Source organism: Microtus oregoni, unplaced genomic scaffold, assembly GCF_018167655.1.
Source record: "Microtus oregoni isolate MIOR12 unplaced genomic scaffold, Mior012 000007F_ref0000211, whole genome shotgun sequence".
Classification (NCBI taxonomy): Eukaryota; Metazoa; Chordata; class Mammalia; order Rodentia; family Cricetidae; genus Microtus; species Microtus oregoni.
Genome location: NW_024543066.1, coordinates 42,700,585 through 42,712,798, shown reverse-complemented (window position 1 = coordinate 42,712,798; position 12,214 = coordinate 42,700,585). Strand labels below are relative to the sequence as shown.

The 12,214-nt window shown below is 46.1% G+C and overlaps 1 protein-coding gene and 1 pseudogene across 1 annotated transcript; both read left to right on the top strand.

Annotated features, from left to right (window-relative positions):
- The first annotated feature begins 757 nt into the window (after positions 1–757).
- Positions 758–7,540, top strand: LOC121451112 (MAD2L1 binding protein). Its single transcript, XM_041656629.1, has 3 exons — positions 758–890; positions 1,298–1,554; positions 6,692–7,540. The coding sequence occupies exons 1-3, from the start codon at positions 845–847 to the stop codon at positions 7,202–7,204; spliced, it is 816 nt and encodes a 271-aa protein (XP_041512563.1). The 5' UTR covers positions 758–844; the 3' UTR covers positions 7,205–7,540.
- A 4,128-nt stretch (positions 7,541–11,668) lies between these two features.
- Positions 11,669–11,795, top strand: LOC121451169 (annotated as a pseudogene).
- The last annotated feature ends 419 nt before the right edge of the window (positions 11,796–12,214 follow it).

Genomic DNA, 12,214 nt, shown 5'->3' with positions numbered 1-12,214 from the left:
TCAGGAGAATTATATTCAAGTCATCAGTTCTGACTGCAAGTGCCTTTATCTTCTCAGCCATCTTGCTTGCGGCCCCCAAACAGGCAGTTTGCTACTTTGTGTTTCTGTGTGAGCCTGTCATAGAGTAGTGTGGAGGGAGTCTGTCCTTTCTTTTTCTTCCTTCCTTCCATCCTTCCTTTTTTTGTTTGAGACAGGGTTTCTCTGTCGGTTTGGAACCTATCCTGGAACTCACTCTGTAAACCAGGTTGGCCTCGAACTCAGAGATCCGCCTGTAGTGTTAGGATTAAAGGCGTGTGCCACCACCACTGGGAAAAACCTTTAACTCTATATTTCTTCTAGTCCTTGAACAGAGAACGTTGTCTCTCAAGATCTCAAACACTAGGATCTTCTTTTTTACCTAGCTAACTTTACCTATAGGTCACAGGGCATACGCTCAGGGGACCACCCTTCCCCTACACTAACCCTAACCCTGCCCCAACCCGCTCTGGGGCAGGTGTCCCCGTTCTTCACACTGTCTAATCCTAAAGGGGCCTGAGATTGACCGCGGCTGAGTCTCCAGCACCTAGGACAGGGCCTGCCACCAAGCAGGCGCGCAGTGGGGTGCGCGGGGAGCTGGCGTGAAAGGAGGCGCCCTTAGGAAGGCAGCCCCGGAGGACGCGGATCAGCCAAGTGGGAAAGGCCAAGCGTTCCTTTTCCCGGGTGTGCAGCTAATTCTAACCTCCACCACCCAGAGGCCGCGCTGAGCTTCTTCCGGCCAGTAGGAATCGGAAGTGGTGTTGAAGCTTCCCATGATGCTCCGCGCGCCGTCTCTTCTAACCGCAGGGCGACTAAGCAGGCAGTAGCTATGGCTGCGCCCGAGCCAGAGGGTCTGTCTCCTGCGGCCGCCCCGGGTAAGGCGTGGGATCCAAAACTTGGGGGCCCGTTTCTTCCCTGTTGCTACCTGCCAAAAGGCATTTAGTGACTGGCGCTTCCTCCGTCGTTCCTCCCTGTCTCCTTGGTTCCCGGTGTCCTGGCCGGAGCTGGCTCTGTGGGTCACTTCCTCGCGTTGGGTGGAGCTGCTTCTCCTGTCCTGTCCTTTTGGGTGTGCTGGCCCCCACTTCACACTTCATAGCGAAGCCTTAGTCTCTGCCTCCGAAAGTCCCCTCCTGTCCTGATGTCGTTTAAGTCGCTCCCAGTCAGGATCAGGTCTCCTGTCACCGTCCAGAGTATATATGGGTGTCTGCAGGTGTGACCCCTGGGAACGAGAAGACTGATGTTGATTTTAATCTCCCCCTTTACCCTTTCATTCACGGACTAGATTTGGATTGGTATGAGAAGTCGGAAGAAACTCACGCTCCTCAAGTAGAGCCTGAGACCGTCATCACGTCAGTTCAGGAACCTTCGGAGCCCTTTCGCCCAAGAGACTTGGTGCCGGTGGTGTTCCCCGGGCCTGTGAGCCAGGAAGGCTGCTGTCAGTTTACTTGTGAACTTCTAAAGCATGTCATGTACCAACGCCAACAGCTACCTCTGCCCTATGAACAGCTCAAGCACTTCTACCGAAAATCTCCTCCCCAGGTTCGCGCGGGCTTTGGAAGAAAATGGGTGGGAAGACTTCGTGACTCTTAGATGGTGGGCAAGTAGAAAAGTGAGCTAAGAACTCAGCTTCCGAGGAAGCCTTGGCCTTTGCGAAGGCTTTCTTTTTTCGTTTTTTTCCCCACTTGGGCCTTGGTGTTTTCTCTCCTTGTTCTCTTACTGAGACTCGTCCTATAATATGTTGTATGAGGACGTCATGGGTTAGTTCTCTAAATTGTATATATTTTTTGAAACAAGATTTCACTGTGTAGTTCAGGCCAGAGATCTGCCTGCCTAAACTTCCCCAGTTGACTGCTGGGGTTACAGGTGTGCACTGCCATACCTGGCGTATCCTTAATGCTCTTTCTCCTCTCTCCTCCCCTCCCCTCCTCTTCTCTCTCCCCTCCACACTTGAGAATCCAAAGCCTCTCACATGCTAGACAAGTGTTGTACTACTAAGCTATAGCCCCAGACCTAAACTGACTGTTTACATTTGAATTTCTTTTTCTCACATTTTCACCCGTTTCTGGTTTATTTTAATGTATTTTCTTAGGGATAATTTCTAGACTTTAGAGTCTAACAATTTTTTATTCTTAATCAGTTTGGGATCTTTTTTTTTGAGGGGGGGGTTAGAGGTTTTTTTTGTTTTTTTTTTAATGGTCTTGTGATTGGTGTTAGTATGGTTTTGAATGTGTGAACTTTAAAGTTTTTACATTCACTTATTTAGTGTGTGTGGGGAGTGGAGAGCAGGCATCACCATGCAGGTGTGGACGTCAGAGGACTATTGCAGGAGACAGTTCTCTTCTACCGTGTGGGGCCAAGGGATCTGGCAACCAGGGCCTGAGCCATCTCACAGGCCAGTGAGCTTGTGAATTTCAGTGATCTCCTACTTCAGCCTGGGTCCTGGGATTATAGCCACCATGCTCTCAGGACCATAAAATTCTCTCTCTCTCTCTTTGTGTGTGTGTGTGTGGGGGGGGGGGGGGACTTTCCCACTCTTCTTGCTGCTTGCAGTGTCTTTCTTCCAGAATCCTTTTCCTGTTTGTTTCTTTTACTTTCGGTGTTTGCTGTTGGAATTCTGTCTGGTGAATATTTCAGGATAGATCACTATCTGTGATGCCTGGGCCTTATGAACTGATATTTATAAGGAGAACCTGGTGATCTCTTCGAAAACGCGACAAACATGGTATAGGAGGGCCAGGATGGAGCCCTAAAACCAGCATTTAGGAGAGAGATGGGTGGATCACTTGGGTTTGAAGTCATCCTGGTCTTCATAAGTGGTTCCGAGCTAGCCAGGGTACATAGACTTTTTTTTTTGTTTGTTTGTTTTTGTTTTTGTATTTTTGAGACAGGGTTTCTCCTTAGCTTTTGGTTCCTGTCCTGGAACTAGCTCTTGTAGACCAGGCTGGCCTCGAACTCACAGGCCTGCCTCTGCCTCCTGTGCTGGGATTAAAGGCCTGTGCCACCCCCCCCCCCCAGGCTTACATAGACTTTCTTAAAAAATGCTTAAAAACCCGGAAGGCGGAAGCAGGCAGATCTATGTGAGTTTGAGGCCAGTCCTGGTCTACAAGAGTTAATTCCAGAAAAGATAGGGCTGTTACACAGAGAAACCCTGTCTTTTTTTTTTTTTATTATTAAAGATTTCTGCCTCCTCCCCGCCACCGCCTCCCATTTCCCTCCCCCTCCCCCGATCAAGTCCCCCTCCCTCATCAGCTCGAAGAGCAATCAGGGTTCCCTGACCTGTGGGAGGTCCAAGGACCACCCACCTCCATCCAGGTCTAGTAAGGTGAGCATCCAAACTGCCTAGGCTCCCCCAAAGCCAGTATGTGCAGTAGGATCAAAAACCCATTGCCATTGTTCTTGAGTTCTCAGTAGTCCTCATTGTCCACTATGTTCAGCCAGTCCGGTTTTATCCCATGCAGAAACCCTGTCTTGAAAAAAAGAATAAAAAAGAAAGAAAGAAAAGCCAGGCAGTGGTGTGCACGCCTTTAATTCCAGCACTCAGGAGGCAGAGGCACGTGGATCTCTGAGCTTGAGGCCAGCCTGGTCTACAAAGTGAGTTCAGGATGGCAAGGGATGTTACACTGTTACATAGAAAGATTATTTTTCTTTCTTTCTTTCTTTCTTTCTTTCTTTCTTTCTTTCTTTCTTGTTTTTTGAGACAGGGTTTCTCTGTGGCTTTGAAGCCTGTCCTGGAACTAGCCCTTGTAGATCAGACTGGCCTTGAACTCACAGAGATCCACCTGCCTCTGCCTCTCAAGTGCTGGAATTAAAGGCCGGGCGGTGGTGGCGCACGCTAGTTCCAGGACAGGCTCCAAAACCACAGAGAAACCCTGTCTCGAAAAACCAAAAAAAAATAAAAAAAATAAAGGCGCGTGCCACCACCGACCGGCTGAGAGATTCTTCCTTGAAAGGAGAAAAGAAAAGAAAAAGAAAAAAAAAAGACAAAATTCCCCCAAACTATAGTATTACAAACTCTCCCCAGACTTGTGTCATGCAGATTTGTTCAGCTCCGCCCATCATGCTTCCTGCATGCCTGTACTGCCTAGTTCTGCAGTGTGGACTTGCTTATTGGTGTGTGTCTTACAGTTGCCAATCAGCTCTCTGTCTCTTTTTTTATTGATTTTTATTGAGCTCTACATTTTTCTATGCTCCCCTCCCTGCCTTTCCCCTCCACCTTTCAACCCTCCCCCAAGGTACCCATGCTCCCAATTTACTCAGGAGATCTTGTCTTTTTATACTTTCTATTTCCCATGTAGATTCTCTCTATGTAAGTCTCTCTTAGTGTCCTCGTTGTTGTCTAGGTTCTCTGGGATTGTGGTTTGTAGGCTGGCTTTCTTTGTTTTATGTTTAAAAATCACCTATGAGTGAGTACATGTGATAATTGTCTTTCTGTGTCTGGGTTACCTCACTCAAAATAATGTTTTCTAGTTCCATCCATTTTCCTGCTAAATTCAAGCTGTCCGTTTTTTTTTTTTTTTCTGTTGTGTAGTACTCCATTTCCTTATCCATTCTTCAGTCGAGGGACAATTAAGTTGTTTCCAGGTTCTGGCTATGACAAACAAAGCTGCTATGAACATAGTTGAGCACATGTCCTTGTGGCACGATTGAGCATCCTTTGGATATATACCCAAAAGTGGTATTACTGGGTCTTGAGGAAGGTTGTTTCCTAATTTTCTGAGAAATTGCCACACTGACATCCAAAGGGGCTGTACCAGCTTGTATTCCCACCAGCAATGCAGAAGTGTTCCCTTTCCCCTACAACCTCTCCAGCATAAGTTGTCATCAGTGTTTTTGATCTTGGCCATCCTTACAGGTGTAAGATGGAATCTCAGAGTTGTTTTGATTTGCATTTCTCTGATGACTAAGGATGTTGAGCATTTCCTTAAATGTCTTTCAGCCATTTTAGATTCCTCTGTTGAGTTCTCTGTTTAGGTCTGTACTCCACTTTTTTTATTGGATTATGTGTTCTTTTGGTGTCCAATTTCTTGAGTTCTTTGTATATTTTGGAGATCAGACCTCTGTCTGATGTGGGATTAGTGAAGATCTTTTCCCATTCTGTAGGCTGTCGTTTTGTCTTGTTGACCGTGTCCTTTACTTTACAGAAGCTTTTCAGTTTCAGGAGGTCCCATTTTTAATTGTTTCTCTCAGTGTCTGTACTGCTGGGGTTATATTTAGGAAGGGGTCTCCTGTGCCAATGCGTTCAAGTGTATTTCCTACTTTCTCTTCTATAAAGTTCAGTGTGGCTGGCTTTATGTTGAGGTCTTTGATCCATCTGGACTTGAGTTTTGTGAATGTGATAGATATGGATCTATTTTTATTTTTCTACATGTTGATATCCAGTTATGCCAGCACCACTTGTTAAATATGCTATCTTTTTTCCATTTGATATTTTTTGCTTTCTTGTCAAAGATCAGGTTTTTGAAGATGTGTGGATTGATATCTGGGTCTTCTATTTGGTTCCATTGGTCTTCCTGTCTGTTCTTATGCCAATACCAGGCTGTTTTCAGTACTGTAGCTCTGTAGTAGAGTTTGAAGTCAGGGATTGTGATGCCTCCAGAAGTTCTTTTATTGTACAGGATTGTTTTGGCTATCCTGGGTTTTTTGCTTTTCCATATGAGGTTGAGTACCGTTCTTTCGAGGCCTGTGAAGAATTTTGCTGGGATTTTGATGGGCAGCCAATCAACTCTCTAAACTCTTAATGCCCATCTTACAATTGGGTGGGGAAGGCAGCATCTACTTTTTATCTTCGAAGCTTCTTGCCTTTGACCAATGTTATTCTTTAGTTCTTTCTCTATAGGCAGTTCTTTCTAACTCATTCCATTTTCTCCCTCCCTCACTGAATGTTCTCTCTCTCTCTCTCTCTCTCTCTCTCGTATATCGCTCTCTTCCTTATTGACGTGAGACCGGGTCTCATTGAATCAGAAGCTCAGCATTTAGGCTGACTGGCTGGCCAACAAGCTCAGGACTTTCTTGTTTCTGCCATGTAATGCTGGATGTTGCTTTTTACCTAGTTTTGAGGATTTGAACTCAGGTCTTCATGCTTGTAGAGCAAGTGCTTTTACCCTGTGAACCATCTCTCCATTCTCAATAACCATGTATGTGTTCAATTGGAAGGCCTACTCTAGAATTATCTTGATTAAACCAAGTAATCCTCATTTCTATACTCCCTGTATAACAAAAACTTGATATCTTCATCTATGCCAAGTCTTAATATTTAAAAAAAAATTTTATTGCTGTGTGTGTGTGTGTGTGTGTGTGTGTGTGTGACTGCATACTTGTGCCACAGTGGAGGTCAAAGGGTAATTTTGTGAACTCATTCTTTCCTGTTTTTACTTGGGGTCTGGGGATCAAACTCAGATTGCCAATCTTATGCAGCAAGCCCCCTTTAATTGCTGGGCCATCTCACTATTTCCTTGCTTTCATTTTGATATCCTCCAGTTTTGAATACCATCTTTGCTATTCAAGTCATAGGGAAACTGTAGTTGGTACAGTGTATAGACTTCCCTTAATTTAATGCTTTCCGACAAAGCGCAGTAACAGAAATCTTGTTTATCTACACATCTCAATGGGGCTCCACCCAAGGCCATCCATTTAATTCTACCGTGTTTTTTTCTTCTGTCACTCTTTGTCTTTATAGGCAAGGGACACTGCAAGGAAGAAACCTCGGCTCACCGCAGAGGTGAGCAGCAGGAAGTGTCAGCAGGCTCTGGCGGAGCTGGAGAGTGTCCTCAGCCACCTAGAGGACTTCTTTGCCCGAACACTAGTCCCAAGAGTGTTGATCCTTCTTGGAGGCAATGCCCTGAGCCCCAAGGAATTCTATGAACTTGACTTGTCCAGACTAGTCCCCTTCAGCGTGGACCAGAGCCTGAACACAGCTGCCTGTTTGCGTCGTCTCTTCCAAGCCATCTTCATGGCCGATGCCTTTAGTGAGTTGCAGGCTCCTCCGCTCATGGGTACCGTTGTCATGGTGCAGGGGCACCGTGACTGTGGAGAAGATTGGTTTCTACCCAAGCTCAACTACCGAGTGCCCAGCCGGGGCCACAAACTGACTGTGACGCTGTCCTGTGGGAGACCTTCCGTCCCAGCCATTGCCTCCGAGGATTACGTTTGGTTCCAGGCACCAGTGACACTTAAAGGTTTCCACGAGTGACTGAACGAGGACAAGGGCTGACTTCTCCCTGTGCTACCAAGCACCCATCTCTTGTTTGGAATTGAAGCTGCTTCCTGGTGAGGGAGGAAGGCTCTGCCCTGGCGGTATGCCACCTCTCCCCAGACTGCCTGGTGACTGATGGTACGTGGCCATCGCTGTGGTACTCATCATCAACGATGGACTCCCAGAGGCCTCTATCTGAGATTAGAAAGCATGGAGGAGGACGTTCTCTGCTCTATGCTGACTGCAGAACCTTGGTTACCAGGGTCATTATGTAGGTGTGACTCAGGCATTAAATATGAAGTGACTAGAGTCGTATTAAATTTTCCTAACACTTTTGACTTAGACTTTTTGCCCTTGGGACTCAAGGGTTTTTGTTGTTTGTTTTTAGAAAGTCCTGTGTATCCTAGGTTGGCTTCGAATGTGCTGTGTGCAGGAGAGAGTAACCTTGACCGTCTGAGTGTTGGCATCCTGGGCATCCATTCAAAATACGGTTACCTGGAGCTTCTGCTGCTGGTCAGTCCACCAGAGGGTGCTGCTGTATGCAGGCTCATGATGTCACCTGATGATGACCTTAGCCTGTACCGCGTGCCCAGCGCCAGGGGCTGAGTGGGGGAAGGCCCTGCAGCCTCTCTGGCTGTTCTCAAGTCTCAGTGGTTCAGGTAATTTGGATTAATTCTGCTCTTCAGATCTGAGAAACAAATTCAGAGGAAGGGGACCAAGAGAATAGGCTGAAAACAGAAAAGCAAGAGGCTCTTCCTAGAGCCAGATGGCTCCCCAGATTGTCCCGGGATTTTGAGGGGTTTTCTCCCCATGTTCCTGTTCCTTCCAGAGCTTTTGTCCAGCCTTGTCTCTACAGCTTGATGGCTGCTGACATTGCCCTTCTGTCCCTCCTGGCTGCAAGTAGAGTCGAGGACGGATGCCCACCCTGCTGAGGGGGAAGGTGTGTAAAGTGCTTGAAACATGCATATTCTTCAAGATGTTTTCAGACAGTTCCATGTTACCTGAGCTCCCAACCCTCCTGCCTCTGCCTACTAAATGCTAGGATTATAGACTAGCAGGCCACATTTTTACTGTGTTTCTTTCTTTTTTTTTTTTTTTTTTTTTTTTGTTTTTTTTCGAGACAGGGTTTTTCTGTGGCTTTTTGGAGCCTGTCCTGGAACTAGCTCTTGTAGACCAGGCTGGTCTCGAACTCACAGAGATCCACCTGCCTCTGCCTCCCGAGTGCTGGGATTAAAGGCGTGTGCCACCACCGCCCGGCTTTTTTACTGTGTTTCTTATCCTGTGTTTTGGAAGCTGAAAGTCCAGTCTTGGGGAGCCTGTGGCAAACCCCGCCCCTTTGGATCATATTCATATCAAACTCTCGCTTCTGCTTCCCCCACTGCTCTGCATGACCTTTCTTACCTTCATGTCCTTTCTAACATGGCACTTCAATTCTACATACTTCAGTATGCCCCACAATGGAGACCATTTTCACAATCCATTGTGTGTGACACCAAGCTGACCTCTGTGCATCTGCCCCCTCCTCCTCGTGCCTATGTACTATGTTAAGCACTTACACACAAGGCTGAGGAGGGTAGTGCATGCCTCTAATCCCAACACTTGGAAACAGAGACAGGCAGATCTCTGTGAGTTCAAGGCCAGCCTGGTCCACAAAGTGAGTTCCAGGATAACCAGGGCTACATAAATGGACCCTGTCTCAAGAAACCAAAAAGGGAAAAGGGTACTTATACACCTTAGTTAATGCTAACTTATATGTATATGTTAGTATGTTAAACCTGAAGATTGTGAGAAAAACCAAGTCCACAATTGTCTGGTTAAAGCAAGCTGTATTTTAGGGTATGCTGGGATTTTAGGTATGGCCAGTCCGAGGCTGCTCTAAGTCAGGATTTCAGAGAGCGGTTCCTGCTGGCCTATTGAAGTCCCCTTTATAGGAGAGATACAGTGTTTACAGGGGCTAGAGAGTCAGTTCTTACACATTGTTAGTGTGGTGGCCAGTCATGAAAGCTAAGTCTGGGCAGGTCATCCAAAGGAAGTTCTTAATATTTAAAAAATAAATAAATAAATAAATAAATAAATAAAAGAATGGGGCTGGAGAGATGGCTCAGAGGTTGAGAGCATTGCCTGCTCTGCTCTTTCAGAGGTCCTGAGTTCGGTTCCTAGCAGCCACATGGTGGCTCACAACCATCTGTAATGAGGTCTGGTTCCCTCTTCTGGCCTGCAGGCATACACACTGACAGAATATTGTATACATAATAAATATTTAAAAAAAAAACAAAGGAAGTTCTTTACTTCCAACCATTATCACCTGGGACTCTGGCCATCAATAAATTTAAATGGAGCCTGGAATCTCAATAGTTTACCCTGAGACAATGCCTGGCAGGCCAAGGTTACCTGACCCCCACCCAAGAGCAGACCATTCAAAGGAAATGCCTGGCATTCCAAGCACTGTAGATAGAAACACCTGCCAGCACTTCATCAGGACACCCCTAGACAAATGTCAGCCAATTAGGGGTCCTGAACCTCAGAGACCCCTCACCCCCACCCTTACTACTATAAAAACAATTCTAATTGAGCTCGGGGCTCTCCAGATATTCCAATACGTTGGACATGCTGAGAGACTGAGTTTGCAAACTTGATTAAAATAAAGGCTCTTTGCTTTTACATATGGGACTTGATCTCCTTTTTTGGCTTTTGTGGGGACCCGCAGATTTGGGCGTAACAGAAAGATACGATGAAAGGGAAGGAGGGTAAGGATATACATTATGTGGATGGTGTCACAAGTTTAGTATAAATCAAACATGGTTTGCAGTTTACATCAGATCTAATAAAAATTTATTCTTTTTATTTTTATTTTTTTTTGGGTTTTCGAGACAGGGTTTCTCTGTGGTTTTGGAGCCTGTCCTGGAACTAGCTCTTGTAGACCAGGCTGGTCTCCAACTCACAGAGATCCGCCTGCCTCTGCCTCCTGAGTGCTGGGATTAAAGGCGTGCGCCACCACCGCCCGCATTGCCTCGTCTTCCAAAGGTCCTGAGTTTAATTCCCAGCAACCACATGGTGGCTCACAACCACCTTAATGAGACCTGGTGCCATCTTCTGGCCTGTAGGCATACATGCAAACAGAATATTGTATACATAATAAATAAACAAATTTATTCTTAATTACAAATAGGAATTTAACTTGCAAATGTTTAACACAGGAAAAATAGGAACTTACTGTCTTAACTGCAAACAGAACCCTTAACCTACAAAGTCTGTTTTACTTGTTTTGGTCTCACATCAACTCCCAAGGTATACCGTTTTTGCTCTGGTCTCACAGCTGCTCCATTATAAATGAGGTTTGGGGAGATGAGTTTGCCTACACAGTGAAGCCTGAGTTCAAACCTGTTCACCTGCCGGCAGCTGCTCTCCGTATCTTAGTATCATTTTTCTCTCAAATAGCCAGGATTTGTTCTTGCTCCAGATGGGCACATAACAAAGCTTTGAGACCCCCCTTTCCTTCCAATTCTGGTTGCTGAGGTGGAACTCACCAGCCATAGATAAATCCAGAACCCGTGAAAACAAGGTGTTTGAGAACTGTGTTCTGTGTTGAAATCAGCAGACGTGTATCCCAGCAGCCAGACTGTTGGGGTTTTTCTCTACAGAAGAATTGGGCTATGTTGCCAAAGCAGGGAGGTGAAGTTGGGAATGGAGCCATATATTGTTTTGAGGTGGAAGAATTATCAGCCAGGTCAGCTGTTCTCAGATGCTCATTTAAACAACCACGACGAACAATGCTCAGGCAATCAAAACAAAGTAATTATTGAGTGATTTAGACACATTTTTCTATGGGCTTGGCGTGGAGGCCCAGGGCATTTTGACTTCATGAGTCTTCCCCAAAGGAATCCAGAAATAGAAGCTCAGTCACTACAACGCAAGCCTAATTTCCCTGAAACAAGTCTTCAGAGCAACCTGTTGAGACTGCATTTGTCCGGGGACTCCTGAAGTGGTTGTGGAAAAGCCCCAGTTAGGTTAGCCTGGGGAATACCAGGTCTTCATCCATCTGTTGAGTCTAAACAGTTGTGGGGCCCAAGGTTAAGTACATGCCGGTTGTAGCTGCTACACACGTGTGTTGGTTTCTTTATTTCAGACAGCATCTCATAAGAGCCTTGACTGGCTCGGCCCTTGTTAGGTAACTTTATCTGCCTGTCGCTGCCTCCTGAGTGCTGGTTTTAAAGGTGTGGGCCACCACCTCTGGAAAATGTCACCCTTTCCACATCATCCTTTTCAGAGGAGTGGTCCTGGGTCTTACTTCTTTGTCTATTTGCCACACTGGTCCAGGGACTGAAAGAGCTCTCAGGAGAAAACTGGAGAGGAAAGAAATGGATACTTGGTGAAACCTGGCTTCGGGGGCGCTTAGAGGGTGTCAGAAACTCGTGCTTTTAGAAGCAGGAGCTGTCAGATTCGTCATAAAATTCTGAGGTCATTCTTACCTGGCAGGGGAGATACCATGATCTTGAAGGTGGTTTTCCCAGGGCGAGGCTTATCCGTTGCGCTCCAATGTGCTGACCCCTGCGGTTTTCCCCAAATGTGGGAAACTGCGTTAGCGCTCTCCCCAGAAAAAAATAAAATTCTGAGGTCAAGAAGTGATGTGCCCAGGCTGAAATAACACAACTAATGGCTTTGTTGGGGCTTTATTGAGTTTTTTGTTGTTTTTTTTTTTTTTTTTTTTTTTTTTTTTTTGAGACAAGATTTCTCTGTTTAACAGCGCAGACTATCCTGGAACTAGCTCTGACTCAGACACCCGCCTGCTGGGATTAGAAGCGTGTGCCACCAGCGCCCAGCGAATGTCCTTGTTGGGACTTTGTATTGGTTTTCTTCCCAAGTCCCCATTGGGAATAGGTGGAGCATAGGCCTTAATAATATGGAGCGTGAGTGTGGAGCTGGTCTGGCACTTCGTACCTGAAAGCCGAGCCAGAACAACAAAAGACTAGTGTCTGGACGGGTAATGGAGGAGGGTGGGGCTGGTGT